The 19,388-nt window shown below is 38.9% G+C and overlaps 1 protein-coding gene across 2 annotated transcripts in view; it reads left to right on the forward strand.

Annotated features, from left to right (window-relative positions):
- LOC124614718 (synergin gamma-like) overlaps positions 1-19,388 on the forward strand; it is a 164,630-nt gene that overhangs the window by 107,863 nt on the left and 37,379 nt on the right. For both annotated transcript variants that reach the window (XM_047142965.1, XM_047142968.1), the window contains one exon: positions 594-2,501. In XM_047142965.1, the coding sequence (XP_046998921.1) occupies positions 594-2,501 (1,908 nt within the window). The remainder of the gene's footprint in view (positions 1-593; positions 2,502-19,388) is intronic.

Genomic DNA, 19,388 nt, shown 5'->3' on the forward strand with positions numbered 1-19,388 from the left:
TCATTAGGGAGAGTCATATAGTCCGTAAGATATGATATCACCACTGATGACTTTGTTGGTTTCTACTGTTTATCATACCATGATACATCTCATTAGACCCTAGTATTTTCTGTCTTTTATTGAATAATTTGCACACCACAAGCTCTGTTAGAAGATGAGTATGTGTCTCCTTAAAAATTAAGAATTTTGAAATTTTGTTTTTCATAATTAGGTTTATATGCTCTTCCTCATAGAATGGGAAACTGCTGTTCTGAACAGAAATGACATTATCTAACGTGTGGCTTTTTAGTAGGTGTATATTAATAAAAAGCAGTGGAATCATATTTACGTATATTGAATCTAAATATTCACCAATTATTCGTTTAAGATGCTGTACTTTGAGCTTGCATTGCTGTATGTGGTATGTTGGCTAGACATCTCCCATCACTATAATAAATGGAAACTATACTGACTTTTTCCATTGAGTGTTTTATTTTTTATTTTTTTCTGTCTTTGTTGCCAACTCTTGTTTTCAATGAAATTTTGACAACATATAAATACATTTTTTCATAAATTTAATAAGAATATTTACTCATAGTCATTTTTCTTCACAGAATGGGTGCCCGTTCAGCAGTCTTGGTGTATTGAATCTCATACCTCAGGCACCTGTTCCTAACCTGAATGTTGGTGTTGTGCGCCAAGCAACGGTTGCAGTGGATTTGCAGTTACCTGGTTCCCATAGCAAAATGAAAAGAGAAGAACTGAATTTGAAATTAAATTCTGAGCATGATAATTCATCGCCAGGCTGTATTGCAAAGGAGACAAAAACTGGAAATGAAGACTCTGTTGATGACTTCACTGATTTCCAGAGTTTTACTGTGGGAACATCTGTAACTGAAAGAGTTGTTAATCCTGATGCAAACAACTCAGATAAGTTGAGATATAATTCACCTCCCAGTGACAGTTCAGTCCAGAAGAACCATAGCCTTAATACAGAAAGCATAACTCACAAATGTCCAAATGTGATCATAGTTGGAAATACAAGTCATTCACGAGGTATTGGTAGCAGACTTGCCAATCATTCTCTTGGCACTCCAAAACAAAGCAAAATGCGACATAAACATCACCATCACCACCACCATCATAGTCACAAAAGCAACCAGCTTCCCATAAATTCTGTGTCTCCAGCAGCAGAAGATGAATTTACTGATTTCCAACAGGCTGAAACTTCTCTGGCAGAAAATAATGTGGAGAATATGTCTTCAGGCACTACTTCAACCACTTCTCCGAGTGGTACATATGTGCTGAAAGAAAGTGCTATAAGAGCAGGCAAAAAATTAACTTCTGTGATTAGCAGACTGGAAAGTTCAAATGAAGTACTAAAAGACAGATCAAACGAGCTTGTTACCTCTGCTTCAGGTACTAATACTATATCACCAAATTACAGTGTTGTTAACACCCACCATACAAAACAAGATTTGGAGAAGCCAGTAGTTCATCAAAATATGCAACACGAGGAACATTCTGTTAAGGATATAGCTAAAAGAGTTAATAATGTGAGTGAACTGATGGCAGTTGAAGAAGATAAATACAGTGCACTCCGAGAACTATCAACAGTAGAAAGAGAGTCACCACTTTTAAATAACACTGGCAGTCTGGACTTGGCTGATGATTTTGGAGACTTTGTTACAGCAGAAGTGTCAAGTGATGACCCTTTTGCTGCTATTTCTTCAAGAGATAGTAGTGGAGTAAACAGAGTACCACTTACTCCTCCATCTGTATTTAATGCTTCTCAGACTGCAGAGTTTCCAGTGGATTGGACAGCTTTTCACAGTTCAGATCACACAGTTCCTAAAGCTGCTTCTGCTGTTCAAAGTAAATCTGCTAGTGGTGCTATGGATAACATTTTTAATTCTCTGCATACTGCACCATGCAGTACAGAGGAATTGCACCTTGTGGATACTCCAGTTTCAGTGAAGTGTTCAAGCTCTGGCCTCAGTGAAATAGATATTTTTTCACCACTTAAAAACTTAAGTTTAAATACCAATTGCAGTGCTGCAGAAGAGAAAGTGTTAAGTGTGAGCAGTGATCTCAAGATCGATGGAAAACAGTGCGATACTAATGACAAATCATTTCCTGATTGCTTCCAGCTGGGCAATAACTTCAACATTATCAAAAGCAAAGACAGTCCATCAAAGGTAGCATCGCTGTCTGTGTTTGATGAACCTACCAGAACAGATATTTTGTGCAGTGAAGCAGTAGAAGATGAATTTGGCGACTTTGTTGGTACTGATGTTCGTTCTGGAGAGCTAAGCAGTTGTGTGAGCAAAGAATTCCCTTCTGACAATCAGCCATCTGCAGTAACCAAGGATATTTTATACGACACACATTCTGTAAGCAGCTTGGAATTTCCTACTTTCTCTCTTAGTAGACATGGATCACTACCAAGCTTGGACCTTAAAGTATATCCCTCAGGATCTGAGCAACCTGGTGCTTCTCATTCACAAAATGTGTCACCACAGGTAAGAATCTATTAATCTGACAACTTAAAAGGGAAAGGAAAAGATAGCATAGATAAACTAGTGTAAGATTAGGGTTGTTGTATATTGCTTTTGTAAATGTTGTTTTTTATTACTCTTCATTGTACACAAAATCAGACTGGTTATTTGAATAACTAACTTAATGGATTTGAACCAGCCCCCTTTGAATATCAGAAATCACTTTCTAAGTTGATCACTACTGTTGTTATTCACATCAATCATTTTGAAACCAGCTGTTACCTATAGATTTCAGAGGTACAATATTGAAAATTATTTGTAATCTTACTACACCAAATTCACAATGTTTTTTCTGTGTTCTATGTGTCAGACTGAGTGTCTGCCAGTTAGCATAAATCAGACAATGGGTAATCCAGGATGGAATGTAACAATATTATGAGAAGGAAAGTTGCCACTCACCATATAGTGGAGATGCTGAGCGACAACTTTCCTTCTCATAATATTGTTACCACTTAGCTTAGTAATTTAAGATAATGTGTTACCTCTAAGGGGATGGCCATTGACTGTTGAAAAAGCTACAGTAATCGCCCTGTTCCAGTCAGTTGTAATGAAGGGCTCATTTTGATTTACTTCTAAAATTGTAGAAAATAGTCAGATATTTGTAACTAACCTGCTATGTGTAATTGATAAGTTAGCTCTTCAGTGCATTAGTTTTGAAAGAGTGAGTGGATATCTGTGTATGTATGCAGAAAGAATAGGTTGACGTTAGTTACAGTGAGGAGAGAGTTTCAATCAGACCCTCCATATAGGGTGTGGGCAAACATGTTTTCTCAGCCCCTCACTGTAGGCTGCCGTGCATGACAGGTGTGTTGTGCTGGAAGAGTATCAGCCTGCCTTATCGACAGGGGCAAGAAATGTTTTTCAAGCTCCTGATAAGCAGGCTGTCAAGCACAGCAGGTGTGTTGCGGCATTAGTATCAGCATGCTTTATTGGCCTGTTTTTCAGGGTATGTATGTGCGGATGGGCACAGCTGGGGGAAGTTTAAAATGGATAGATGTGAGGATATACAGGGAAGGAAGGGAGGGGGGCAGGAGGAAATGTATAGGGTTAGAGGGAAAGGAGGCGATGGAGAGGGAATAGGAGGAGGAGGAGAAGGACATGGATAAGGGGAGTGGGAAGGAGGAGATTGATGGCGAGAGGTTGGAAGGAAGAGATGAATAGGGTGACATGGGGAGGATTCAGTGTAGGGAGAGGGAGGCAGGAGGAGATGGGAGTAGGGGATGGAGGGAGGGAGGACAACGTATTGTGTCGAATGTCCGTTCATGGATGAAGCCACAAGAAAAAGGCTAGAATGTCGTAAAATTTACTGGGTTGGTAAGTTTGAATACCTAGGTATCATAGTAGACAAGAATCCGTACTACAACATGCATCACACTGATACAAAGCCGCCTCCTGGTTTTCATCAATAAGAATTTAAACTCTCAAAGTATCTAAACAATACTTATACAAATCCACATTCTTATCCTTAGTCTTACATAGTTGTTCAGTATGGGGTACAGCATATGAAATTGATATTAAGAAGGCTGAAGTACTACAGAAGAAATTATCCTGATGGATCCTAAACATGTTGACATGAACAAGACAGATTCATCAAGAGGTATAAGTCAAACTGGTAGAAGACCAAATGGACCATGTTACTTTACAGTTTCCTAAAGAAACGGCATGTAAATAATGAATGTCAATTGAAAATGGAGATAACTATAGGCCCTAATCTGTGTGTTTCAGTGATAAAATTCTGACCTGTTTCTCTTAACAGTAGAAACTCGGAATACAAGAAAACTGTTGGTACAGGTCACAAAGAAACTTCAGAGGTCAAAAAGAGAGAGGAGCACATATGCTGGAATACATAGAACATGCACTGAATAATCATTGAACTGCTTACAAAAGTAACAAACACATAAGAAAGAAGATAGGAAGAGAAAAAAATTGGGGTGTATATCAAACCTAATACATTCAAACTGCAAAGAATATGTGTAGTGAGGAATGGAAATAGGTCAGGAATTATCGAACAAGTTAAAACTTTCAAAAAAATGAGTCTTGTGGGTATTACAGAAAGAGGTGCAAAGATAAGAGCTTCTATGGTGCCTTAACAACATTTGCATGAGAAATGAGATACTAAATATGTGAACAATTATTGTGGCTTTCTTTACTCTCAGTAACATAAAAGATCACCAAATCGTCTTCTTAAAAGAACTTGTACAAGAAGTTGAGCATAAACTGGGGGAATTCCATGGGTGTTTCCACAACCTTTTGAAACTGAAAAAGGAGTTCATCAATTGGCTAGGACCTAACTACCTTGGCTTTGTAAGCATTTTTGCATCACAATCAGAATGCCCATTAATAGTTTAGCTGACAGTAACAGCAAAAATTTTGCATCTATCTACAAAAATGTTGTTGTATTTTGTGATATAACTGGCAGTAACTCTGGAAAGGAAGCCCGCTATGGAAATTAATCAGAAGAGTGCACAGAAAATGTTAAATATAAAAATTTTAGTAGGAATAAGGCAAAATAATTACATTGAAATTATAAAGAACTGTTGTGTCCTTTGCTTACTGTAATAGAATAGCCTACTGTCTGAACTGGCACTTGCAGGTAACACATTACATCTGTTTGAATTTGTAAATCTTGTATCATTAGTGATCAGTTGTGTTTTGTGCCTAGAGCTTTGCCTTGGTTCTCTGCTTGGTTGTGTTCTTGGTTTGTAACAATTCAGGCATTTTTGCCTTTTTATTAATCTCATATTTTTATTTCTAAGGCTGTCAGTCTCTCTTTTTATGGCACTGAGTATAAATTGTAAACCTGGAATGTATTCAGTCAGCTTTGAAAATTGACTGTCGGAGTTAACACAAACTTCCTTTTGAATTACACCAGGGACATTAATTCTGGTAGTAATATAATGCATGTTTGTACTGACTGTCCTCTTCAGAGAGTACACTTAGTTTCCTTTGGTTACCGACTGAAGACCACTGACTTTGCTTGTAGGGAGCAAAGCTGTACATGATGTGAAGGCACTTAATAAGTAAATAAATAAAATCCTGTGACTGTTATTTGGTGCAGAGCAAGGCAGAGAGCTAAAACTAAAGCCTTTTTCAGTTCTGTAGAATTATTAAAATGGCCAGTTAGGTGCAGTACTAAAGGGCTTCATTGAACATGGCAATCATAAATTTCATTGTGGAAGCAGCTCTTTGGGTATGAAAGGAGTCGTAATGACTATTTTGTGATGTTCAAACTACAGTCAAAAAATGGCTCTGAGCTCTATGGGACTTAACTTCTGAGGTCATCAGTCCCCTAGAACTTAGAACTACTTAAACCTAACTAACCTAAGGACATCACACACATCCATGCCCAAGGCAGGATTTGAACCTGTGACCTTAGCGGTCGCGCAGTTCCAGACTATAGCGCCTAGAACCACTCGGCCATCCCGGCCGGCCAAAACTACAGTAGAGTCCAATCTGAAGACAGGGTCATCAATGGAAAGTACGTGTATTACTGACACCAGTGTACAGCCAGAACAGAGCTGACATCATGGGCAAAGAGTGCAACTATATATACAAACAGCAGAATTCCAGAATGCTGGTATTTACACAGACATCAAATTGTCCAGACTATATTAACATAAGATATTTCAAGAACCTTCCAGGAATGATTAACACTAAATAACAAGTAAATGCTGGTGATAGGGTTTGAACTGGGATTCCGCAGCATGCCAGCCAGCAACACTAGTCATTACGCTGCACTGTATGCACCACAGCTCGCAGCATTGCTGCCTCACCTGCAAAAATAGTGACCCACTGTTTCAGGAGTACTGACTACAGCTCGCTTGGTGAAGGCAGTGCTGACAGATCTATGCATTCTGGTTATGTTGTTACATCCTCTTTACTCTGATAAGCACCAAAGGTAGCCCGTCTGAAGCTACATGGAGCCCCTTTGAAACTACACCCTCCCATTGTCGATCTGTTCCTCTGGATTGCAATAGAGTTTCAAATGGAGGACATGACTGACATACGTGCTTTTGTCTTCTTGACGGAAAGGTCATAATCCTCAAAGTCATACGTGGTGTTCTACAAGTGATGAATGGTATGATACAACCCAGAGTAGTACTTTAGTAACTTTTCTTAGAGACCTGCTTTCCACACAAGCGTAAAAATCCAGTCCAAGGCTCCCGGTTGCATTTGATTGGCCTCTGCCTGGCTTTTTAGTGCTCTTGGTCTTCCTCCTGGGTGTCCAGGGTCCATATGCAAGCCAGCTGCTTCAGTACTAGTGATGTGTTTCATGTGGTCATCCTGAATATCATTCACTAGAATCAGAAACAGTGTATCCATTGTTGTCTTGGCATTCTGACTGTGGAGCAGACATTAATGTACATCAGGAGTGTATATGCTGATGTCTTATTAAAGCATTTGTAACCATGCTTCTATATATAGTAGACAGTTATCATCCTGTGGGTGCTGTCACAACAAGACCTTACCTCTGACACTAATCTTGACTTTTCTATGGACAGGGATCATCACACTCAACAACAAGGAACTTTAAAGTTTCTGGAGCTTCAGCTGTCAGCACAGCTTAGGTAACTGCATAGCAGGTGAGAGAGTCAGTGCAGACTATTATTCATCAGTTCCCTTTTGTCGACTCTAGGAACTTCCCTGGGATGTCAGTTCCATTACAGTGGAGTGGCACTGTTGCAGGTGGGATTGGTACCAGAGACCCCAGAGATAACTGTGGCATGTGCTTTTGTTGTTGCATCCTTTACAGTGGCTCACATTGTGCCGAAAGATTGATGGACACTCGGTCAGTGATACCTGCCTCTGATTCTGTCAATAATCTTCAAAAAATGGAAGTGACCAGGGGTTAGAGCATCATGGAAGTAATTGAGGTTAGCTGACTATAGATGAACTATGACGACAAGCGGCCATTTCCACCTCAGTGTATCATATTTCTGCTTATACTATGCTCTGTTTGTTAATTGGAACTAACTTTTGGTTGATTTCTCTTTTTTTCAAGGCTTCTGTGGTTTTCAGCAGCATTGTCATTTAATCCAGAAGTAACTTAGATTTCGTCTACGCTGCTGTGTTCCGCGAAAGGAGTTCTTGAAAGGCACTCAGTATCTTGTCTTTTTTCTGCTTTTGCATACCAGTGTGATGTACTCCTGAAGCCTCAGTGCCCATCTTGCCAGTTACCCGTGGAACTTTCAGGAACTGTCAGCCAGCATAGAGAATGGTGATGCATCACAGCAGTGAATGATTTGCCTAATAACTAAAGCTGGAACATGTTGATGGTTCAAATAGCTGAAAGGCATTCACTCAGTTTAGAGTAGTTCATCACAAACTTTATTCCAAGAAAACTTCTCACATCATGAATGTGCTCGGGAGTCAAAAAATTTGTGATTGCTCTTATTTCCTCTGGATTTGGATGGATTCATATCGCCATTCACTTTGTGCAAAGATTTTCATTTCTTGTGTGATGAAGTAGTACTTTTTTGGACTTATGTGGAGGCCTGCAGTTTGTTTGAACACATTTCAACATGGTTGTCAGCAAGCTTAGATTTTCTTCAATTTTTTTCGAAAAAAAAAAAAAAAAAAACACTGTGTCATCCAGATAGCAAAGACAGCTAAACCATTTAAGATGTCGAAGCAGTGTGTCCATCATATGTTTGAAGGTGGCTGGAGGTACACATTCCAAATGACATAACTTTAAACTCATAGTGACTGTCTGGAGTTATGAAGCAGACTTTTCCCAGTCAATCTTCATTTGCCAGTAGCCCTGTTTCATGTCCATAGCTGAGAAATGCTTTACTCCTTTCAAGTACTCTAGGGTGTCTTCAATGCACGGCAATGGATATACATCTTTCTTAGTGACTTTGTTGAGTCATCGGTAGGGGTCAGAGATGTAGCATCTATTTTTGACCAGAATCGCCTCTATTTTTTGCAAAATTTGCCTCTATATTTTGCTAAATTCGATCTATTTTTTTTTCTAAATTCAATCTATTTTTTTTCTAAATTCGATCTATTTTTTTTCTAAATTAGCTTCCATTTTTTGCTAAATTTGCATCTATTTTTTGCAAAATTTGCATATATTTTTTGCAAAATTTGCATCTATTTTTATCAAAATTTGCATCTATTTTCTTTGTTTGTAAATGATTAGACACACAAATTTAAAAGGTTGTCATGCTACTTGAGTGAAGACAATCAAATTATTAGTTCTTTGAAACTGACTGTTAAAAAAAGTGCTGATTGGGAACTTTTTGAGTGGGATGTTTGCTTTTGCTAAAACTTCAACACCTTTTTCTTCCAAAATGTCCTTTCTTTTCATCATTTGGCAGCATTTAAGATTTCAAAAATGATTGTTCTGTTGAAAACCAGCAGCATTTTCCTGCAGGTTAAGTGAATGCTTCTCCAACATAAGGTGTTTCTGGACATTATTTCTCTTTTCCCTCCAAATTTGAAGATTAAAAAAAAATCTGCAGACTACTACTAATTTCAACCTTTCATGGGCATTCATAGCCCTACAACCCATGCTTGGCAACACTACAGTTAGAATTGACATAGCACTTAACGTAGAAGCAAAACTGAATGTACGGTAACTTGATTTGAACATCGGAAAGAATTTCGGCACTGTCAAAAAAGTTAAGATTTTGTTTTCCAATCATTATAGTGCAGAGGGCAGGTGCTATATGTTATAGTCGCAGATGGCTGTGAGGGTAAATAGACTAGAATTTTGACTGCCACAGGGGAAGGAGTGATGTGTTGAAACAAACCCCGCCTCCATTTTGCTGGGCAGCAGCCTACAGCAGAACTGACACATTGTCACAGGGATCGCCGATCTCTTCTGGTGTTGTAAGGGTTGTAATCGAAATGCATAATGGATCAGGACAAGTCACTTTGGTTATTTCAAAAGAAGAAAAGAAAACAAGTAATGCATAACACAAAGCATTTGGGGATGACTGCCACGCAATTGCTTGTTGAAGTTAGCAGAGTATTGTTGATGACCTCTAGAAGTATTTGATGCAACTGCAGTTCAAAACATCCACTCCCTAATTTGCCACGTTAAAACTGTCCGCATTATACTCTCTTTTGAGCTGTAGGTAACAAACAAACATAAGTGTTTCCTTCTTATAAAATGCTAGGTCCCATGAGTTGAGTACTACGTTGCATTATACAACCTTTACCTTAAACACACCATTCAACTATCCACATTGGCTTGGCACCAGACCACTGAGTGCACTGATACATGATTATGTTCATACACTTTATTTTGCAAGTAGGTTCTGGCACACACTGTCTTTCCAAATTGGGCTTCGCCAAGTGATGTACAATGCCAGTACCTGCTTATATTTTCATCATTTTATGCAGAAAATAAAGCTGTTTCAAACTGTCTCTGATAATAGCTTATCTGGATATAGTTTGCTATGAAACAACATCTGTTAAGTAATTTTGCATTTTCACATTTTGAGGCAGAATTAGCATCTATTTCACATTTAACGTAAACTGCGAGTTTTTCTGGTCCATAGCCATTGGTAGTCGATGGAGCAATATGATGTGCCATCATTCTTCTTCACAAGTATCACAGGAGTGGACCAAGGACATTCTGAACATGCAACGCTGTCACCTTAAAGCATTTTCTCTGCTTCCATCAAGATTACCTGTTGTTCAGCGGGTGACACGCTATATGAATGCTGATTAATTGGTGGATGATTCCCAACGTTATACAGTGTTTTACCATGGGCTGCTTAGTCTCTCTGTTCTCCACTTCTAATCTGAGAGTGTCTGGAAACTGATGCAGAATGGCTGTCACTTGCTGATGTTGTTCCTCAGTCAGGCCAGATACTACTGACGGTTTGATTGAAGCTTCTTCCTTCCTTGCGTTGCCTGTAGTGGTAGTGGTGCATGATTCTTCATCAATGAGACTTGGCTGCTCTTCCTGGACTGGTTTGGGTGTCTTACACACACATATTTTGGAATGCGTTGTGGCTGCTTATGGTAATAAGTGATACAAAGTTCTCCTTGACCACACGCAATGCTTAAGATTACTGCTGGCATGAGTAGCTTTTTGCAGTTGATAAATGCTTCATAGCTTAACTGAGTATTTTGATTGAGGACTGGAACTCATTAGTAATGGTGGGACAACAACATCTTCAATGGCAAACAAGAACCCAGAGCAGTCTTTGTTATATGTACTTGTTGGTATAGCCTTTTCAGTCTAGAGCTCTGATCTACAGACTGTGACTGCTTCTGATGCCTGCAAGAAGTCCTGTGTGAGAACAACATTTTGACTGTATTCTGTTAAAATGACAAATTCAAACAGCTGTGTTCTGTCAATGATAGTTATTCTTGCAATACATGTCCCTGTCAGCTGGATATATTTTCCATTTGTGACTTTCAGCACATTCACTTTTGTGTCAATGAACATAGTCTTCTTTAGCTGACAACAATAAGCATCCAACATTACAGAAAAGGAAGCCCTTGAGTCAACTGGCATCCAGACAGGTTGGCATTGGTGGTGGCGTCAATGAGATTTCTCGACATTCTACTGACTGGCATCCATTGAGAATTTTCATCTGTGGCAGTCTCACTTCCATAGCTGATTACCTTGTTTAGTTTTCCTGAAGCCAGAGGCTAGGCAAGCAGCTGGTACCTCTGTACTGTGATGCAGAATGGCTGCAACACATTGGGGAGTGACCTCATGCTGGGTACAGTGATGGGCTTTGTCTCACAGATTAAGTGTAATTGTCTGCTGTTGAGTTGTGTAAATAGAACAGTTGTGATGATTGACATCTTGTAGTGTAGCAATCATCATATACTTGTCTTCTTTCTCTGCAGTAGTGTGCAGTGTATCCAGGGTGTCCACAGCAACATCATACTAGCGTGTTCTTCTTCGTCCTCCAAATGTATGTTCCTCTGGGGATATTGCACTTGGCAGAAGAATTGATTTTAGTTGCATTGGCTGGATGCTGGATTATCATTTGATGGTTGTGGCGCAAGTCTGAGTTGATCGAATCCATTCTTCATGGCTTGCTCAACTAGTGGTGGACTGTTTCTCTGCTCTTACTATCTGGCATATGAATGAGGCAAGCTTGTGGTGGTATTCCTCTACTACCCTAGGTACCACATTCGGCAGTTGGTTGTACCTCATTTGTCTGACTCATTCTCATTGGATTTCCATGATCTGCTGGCACCACTTGGTGAATTCCTCTCCCATAGTGATAGCTTTCACCAGAAGAGCTTGATAGAAGTCTTCTGTGACTCCTTTCATCAAGTATGATATTTTGTTGGATTCTGTCAAATTTGGATTCATGATGTGGCACAGGTACATAACATCCTGTAGTTACAACTGTGTCTTTTGCCCATGATGTTGGGCCCTATTCTTCAGTTGTTTCTATGCTGAGTGGACTTACTGCAGATTGTCTTCAAATGTTTTCTTCAGTCCCACCTGTAATTTATCCTCAATTATTGAACTTTTCTTCTCCCCAAAATGCTGCAGAGCTGCCTCATCCAAGTAAACGTACACATTTGTCAAGCAGGTAATGTCATCACACTTGTTGCAAGTATTTGGCAATCCAGTTATTTTGTAAGGCCCTGGCTAGTGTCTGTGGAAAGCACTAATGGATGCTTGATGTGCTTCTGTTTAGGAATCCGTCTATCTCCTGATTATGCAGATCTTAGGAGTGATTTACTGCTTATATTGTGGTTCCTGTCCATGTGGACAATGGCTTTTACATTTTCTATTTGGAGCCATGGTGATGTAGCAATTTTGAAGTACCTGATGTCTCCACCAAAAAATGTCACATTGAAACCACAATAAAGTCCAAACCGGAAGACAGGATTACAAGTGAAGTACAACACTTAAAACTGAAAATACATGCAGTAGAGAGACCAATGTGAACAGAACTGACTTCCTGGATGGAGAGTGCATCTATTTATACAATCGTCAAATATTCCAGAATGCTGGTATTTACACATGCAGTGAATATTGCAGAATGTACAAGCATTACAGAAGCAAGATATCTCAGGAACCTACCAGAAGTGATGAGCACTAAATAACAAATAATTGCTGATGGTCAGGTTTGAACTAGCATCCCACCGCATACAAGCCAGTGACACTAACTGCTATGTCACACTGTATGCACTGTGGCCCATGGCAATATAAATAATTTCTTATTGACAATAGAACATTAACTGTATTATTTGTTTCATTGTGATGGTGTTATCTCTGACACATTTAATTGTATTTTGAATAACATGACACAATATGATGTAGTCTCTGGACTAAAATTTTAGAAAAAGGGGCGTTGTACCTCTGCTGTTTTTTTGATCTAGGAATATTAATTTAAATAAGCATTCACATACGGAGTGAACATGTAAAAATCTTGGAATTTGTTCAAGGATTTTTTTTGAGTATTTTGGTATAGGAACACATGGTCTGTGGGGGCTCTTCGTAGTGTGATAATGTAATTATGATTTATTTGGTTTGTTATCTCAATTACCTTTGTTTTGTCAAAATACTTTTGCAACAATGAAAAACCATGTATTAGACACACATAAAGATCCAGTTTATCTTAGGTGCCTAAGTAGAGATGCAGAAAATTTTGTGATGTGGTTTTCGTTGCTACAGGAATAACTCAGCATAGCATCATTGTGCCACCCAACTTAAAGTAACTAGAAGTAACAACAGCATCCTTCACTGAAATTAATAGAATTCTAAAAAGCGAAAGCTCAAATAGTGCTGATGGAATTTCAAACATCATTCTGAAAAGTTATTACAATGTTATGAGTAATGTCCTTAGAGATTTATGTAATGCATCACTGGTACAGGTAATTTTAGACCTAAACAATTATCAGATTTCCTTACAGACATGTTTTTTCAAAATATTCAAAAAAGTAATGTGCTCAAGAGCAGTCTCTCTCTCTCTCTCTCTCTCTCTCTCTCTCTCTCTCTCTCTCCCCCCCCCCCCCCCCCCCCCCCCTCTCTCTTATAATAAATAAATCGCTTGAGCAAGATTACTTCTCTAATCTTTTAAAATATTCAAATGTAAGACCATTGTTTAAAAAAGGTTCAAAAGATGACATGGGACATTATCACCCCATTTCTGTAATCCCAATCATATAAAAATATTTGAAAAAATGCTGCTTTACAGATTCAAAGCTTCATCACACAGTTACAGTATCATTCCCAATAACCATGGTTTCCAACAAGATAAAAGAACAGTAGATGTCATAAAAGAGTTTATTGAAAAAAAAAAATACTACTTCATCATTAGATGGAAAAACTAAAGTTGCAGAAATTTCTGTGATGTTACAAAAGCATTCAACTCTGTAAACCATGCACTGCTGCTTTTCAGACTCAAAGGGTATGGAACAAGGGCTATTACTTTGAAATGGTTTGAATCATATCTCATGGAGAGAAAACAAAGGTTAATAATCACATCAAATGGAGCAAATTACTTCTCAGAGTGGAAAACAACGTCGCAAGGTGTTCCTCTAGGCTCAGTCCATGGGCCAATTTTATACCTGTTGTATATAAATGACTTGCCTCTCTGTATAAATACTCATCGAACCTTGTTTGCAGATGATACATCGACCCTAATTGAAAATGAAAATGCTGTCAATATACTGCAGTGTGCCATGAATGTGTTAGGTAACTTGGAAACATAGTTCAGCCTAAATAGGTTAATGCTTAACATTTCAAAAACGTACATGATGTATTTTAAAACCAGCCAAAAACTAAGAAATCTGTATTGTTTATAAAAAAAAAGAACTTAACTCAGTTATATTCCTTGGAATAAACTTAGAAATTTGAAATGGAATACACATATAGAATATCTAGCAAATAAATTAAACAGCTTTGCATTTGCAGTGGAAATTTTAGGCGGTACTACTCGTATGGACACCAGGAAAGTAACGTACTATAGCTATTTTGAATCTGTTATTAGATACAGCATAAGTTTTTGCGGAAACTCAAGAAATGTCACACAAATCTTAACTATTCCTTCTTTGTATATCTTTGAGGTGATTCTTTTTCAATGCAGCAGAGCAGATCTATTTTTAAAAAAATCATTTTGAACACTCGTACAACACAAGATAAAAAGAAAACTTTACATTCACCTCACATTTTCAGACTCCTCAATATACAGTCATAAAAGTTAGTGGTGTGACATGATGAATATGAAAATAAATACTTTTAAAAGCAAGTTACACAAGTTGTAGATTAAAGATGCTACTACTCAGTGGAGGATTTCATGAAGGAAGAAGTGATACATTGAGTTGGATCCATAAAATGAAATAAAAAGTTATGCTAGTTATTGTGGATGCAAATTCTGAAATAGCATTAGAAAAACTAGTAATATTATAAATTCAACAATATTTTTAAGTAAGTCATAACCCTGACTTGTCTCCTGTACATCAGACTTACGTTCTGAAATTCTATATATTATGATATGAATAAAACACTGTTCACATTTCAGTAGAAACAGTTTACTTAGCATATCGTAATTTTTATTCCGGAAGGTTTGCTCAACTGAGAATTCTATTTGTACATTCACTCATCAAATATTACAAGCCTTAAATAATAAAATATTGCCAGTTGTATTTTTGTGATCTTTCCAAGGCATTTGATTGTGTAGATCATGAAACTTGCTGAGAGAAACACAAGTTTTATGGAATTTATGACTTCACACACATCTGGTTTGAGTCATACTTAACAGAATTCAAAAGGTAATACTGAATAATTCAAACAATGTCAGAAGAGTAGAAAATTTTAGTGTCTGGGGAGAAATCACAAAGGGAGTCCTCTGGGGTTTACTCTCAGTAAACTCCTTTTCTTTATATATACACTGACAGAAAAAATATTGCAACACCAAAAAAAATAATTAGTGTCGAATATTGAAATTTCAGGAATACATTTGTCTAAGTAACATATTTAAGTGATTAATATTACAAGAACACAGGGTAACGTAAGTGCGAGAGAATCCATTGCAAATGTGAAATGCTGGTACATCAATAACCGGTATAACTACCAGAATGTTCAACATAAGCATGCAACCATGCATGCATTCTGTTGTACAGATGCTGGATATCAATTTGTGGGACAGAGTTCCATGCCTGTTGCACTTGTTTGGTCAATGCAAGGATGACACAAGATTTGTTGTCCAATGATATGCTGTATGTGCTTGAATGGAGACAGATCTGGTGATCGAGCAGGCCAAGGGACATGTTGACACTCTGTAGAGCATGTTGGGTTACAACAGTGGTATTTGTGCAAGCTTTATCTGGGTGGAAATCTCCCTTTGGAATGCTGTTCATGAATGGCAGCACAGCAGATTTAACTACCAGAGCAATATACAAATTTGTAGTCAGGGTTCGTTGGATAACCGTAAGAGTGCTCCTGCTGTCATACAAAATTGCACCCCAGACCAAAGCTCCAGATGTAGGTCCAGTGTGTGGAGCATACAGACAGGTTTGTTGCAACACCTCAACTGGCACCCTTCTGCCCAACACATAGCCATCATGGCCTAACATCAACTCACAACATCCAGTTTCAAATTTAAGCAATGCTCATGATCATCACAGCATGTGTTTGAAGCGAACGTGATTTGTATCCTCATAGCTGCCCTATTAGCACAACTCTTATGAAACTGGTGCTAAATTGGGATAGACATCATCTTTTGGATGTAGAAACATGCTTACCAACCTTTGTTGATGTCACACAACTCCTTCTTAGTGTTTTTTTGCCAGTGTGTATGAGAATGATCCATTTAACAGTCAACAAGCAAAATTGGTACTTTTTGCAAATGGTTCTAGTGTTATTATAAATCCCATTAGAGAAAGTAACTGAAGAGATGGTAAAAGATATTTTCCAAAGAACCATAAACTGGTTCTAAGGAAATTGACTCTCCCTAAATTTTGGAAAAAAAATACGAGGGTTATTCCAAAAGTAAGGTCCGATTGATTGCCAAATTGAAACCACAGTGAACATCAGAAGTGTTTTACTTGTAACAATTAGCTACACCTTTCAGCTACTTCTCTACGTAGTCGCCATTCTGACTTAGACTTTTGTCATAGCGTTGTACCAACTTTTCAATAGCCTCATCATAGAAGGCAGCCGCCAGTGCTTTCCGCCAATTCTCCACGCTGGCCTACACCTCGTTGTCTGTGTCAAAATGTTGTCTTCAAAGACAGCGGTTCATGTGACCAGAGATGAAACTCAGGGGGAGACAATTGCGGACTGTATTGTGGGTAATCTAACATTTCCATTTGAAAACGATGCAGGAGCGTCTTCATTGCCCCTGCGGAATGCGGCTGAGAATTGTCGTGAAGACGAAACAGCACGACAGTTATGTAATGTTGGCTGCATAGCTTCAGGCGAAATTTCTCACCAGGCCCTCGTACTTGGCGGCAGACACTATTTTCTAGACATCTTTACGCACTCACTGCGAGCTCAGAAATGAGAAGAGCGACGTGATGCTAACTGGGGTTATACTAGAGACACTACCCAACACATCTGTGCAAAGCTTTATCGGATTTTCATAGTCGTTTCCATTTCGCGACCGATCGGACCTTACTTTTGGAATAACCCTCATATATGTATATTTTCAGTTCTGTACAACAAGGGTACATATTGATGAAAACTTGAACTGGAAGAAGCATATTACTGAGCCTCTCAAACATTTAAGTTCAGCTACTGTTGCATTTCATATAATTGCTATTGTTGGAGGCAAACGAATCAGCCTTCTTCCATATTTTGCATATTTCCACTCAGTAATGTCTTTTGGGATAATCACTTAGAAAGAAAGTATTGATTGCACAAAAGCAAGAAGTAAAAATGAAATGTTGTGTTCACTCACGGGTATCATGTTGGTAGCTTCAAGGAACAGGATATTTTAACTGAACTATCACAGTACATATATTTGCTAATGAAATTGGTTAAAAATAATCCATCGCAATTTGAGAAGAGCATTGATGCCCATACAAAATTAAAGAGAAAAATCTGTCAGTGGCTCAGAAAGGAGTTTAGAATGCAACAACATAAAATGTCAGACAGATAGAAATGCAAGTTTTAAACCTAACTTAAAATCATTTCTCCTGGACAACTCTTTCTACTCCATTGATGAATTTATACTTAAAATCTAGTAGCCAGTTACATGTGCCCAAAGGGGAGCGCGCACACCTGCACACACTACCAGTTTTTAAGGACAGTTGCTTGAGTGGGTCTAAAGCAATAATGATTTCATTAATGTTAACACTAATTATTTATAAATATCCTGTAAACTGACTCGTTCCACATTATTTTGACAAATCCTTCAAGTGATCAATGGAACATGTAAATAACTAACCAAGGATTACAGAATGCAAACATGAGAGCGAAGAGCAAGGTGGGCATTACTGTTGTCAGCAGCAAGTACCATGAATGAGTGGAAAATTTTGTTTCCAAATAAGCCACACAGTAAATGCCGAGTATCTTTGCAGTGTTATGTGAATACATACATCAAAAAAAGTTTTGCATCACCCTGGTTCCAAGAACTGAAGATAGACATTACTCTGGATATTGTATCACAGACACAGTCCCTTTGACTGTTCAGAGATGCCACTAAACACACCCAAAGATGTAAACAACCATGCTTGAGCATTGCCTATTAGATGGAGGGGGGTCCGATAGCCGATCAGTTCCAGTCATTCCATCAGGAAGGAGGTACACGGCCCGTGTTGTCTGTAGTTCACCAATGCCTAGACTGTCAATATCGTGGTTCGATTGTGTCCACATTGTTACTTTGTGCCAGGAAGGGCTCTCAATAAGGGAAGTGTCCTGGTGTCTCGGAGTGAACCAAAGTGGTGTTGTTCAGACATGGAGGAGATACAGAGAGACAGGAACTGTCTATGACATGCCTCGCTTAGGCCGCCCAAGGGCTACTAATGCAGTGGATGACCACTACCTACAGATTATGGCTTGGAGGAACCTTGACAGCAATGCCACCATGTTGAATAATGCTTTTCGTGCAGCCACAGGATGTCGTGTTATGACTCAAACTGTGTGCAATAGGCTGCATTATGTGCAACTTCACGCTCGATGTCCATGACGAGGGTCCATCTTTGCAACCATGACAGCATGCAGCGCAGTACAGATGGGCCTAACAACATGCTGAATGGACCGTTCAGGATTGGCATCACATTCTCTTCACCGATGAGTGTTGCATATGCATTCAACCAGACAATCGTCGGAGATGTGTTCAGAGGCAACCCGGCCAGGCCTTAGACACACTGTCCAGCGAGTGCAGCAAGGTGGAGGTTCCTTGCTGTTTTGGCGTGGCATGGAAGATGCCATAACGGCTATACAATACGTGAATGCCATCCTCCAACCAATAGTGCAACCATATCAACAGTATATTGGCGAGGCATTCATCTTCGTGGATGACAATTCACACCCCCATCGTGCACATCTTGTGAATGACTTCCTTCAGGATAACGACATTGCTCAGCTAGAGTGGCCAGCATGTTCTCCCGACATGAACCCTATTAAACATGCCTCGGAAGGCTGTTTATGGGAGACGTGACCCACCAACCGCTCTGAGGGATCTACGCCGAATCGCCGTTGATGAGTGGGACAGTCTGGACCAATAGTGCCTTGATGAACTTGTGGATAGTATGCCACGGTGAATACAGACTTGCATCAATGCAAGAGGACATGCTACTGGGTATTAGAGGTACCGGTGTGTACAGCAATCTGGACCATCACCTCTGAAGGTCTCGCTATATGGTGGTACAACATGCAATGTTTGGTTTTCATGAGCAATAGAAAGGGTGCAAATGATGTTTATATTGATCTCTATTCCAATTTTCTGTACAGGTTCTGGAACTCTCGGA

Source organism: Schistocerca americana, chromosome 1 (genome assembly GCF_021461395.2).
Source record: "Schistocerca americana isolate TAMUIC-IGC-003095 chromosome 1, iqSchAmer2.1, whole genome shotgun sequence".
NCBI lineage: Eukaryota > Metazoa > Arthropoda > Insecta > Orthoptera > Acrididae > Schistocerca > Schistocerca americana.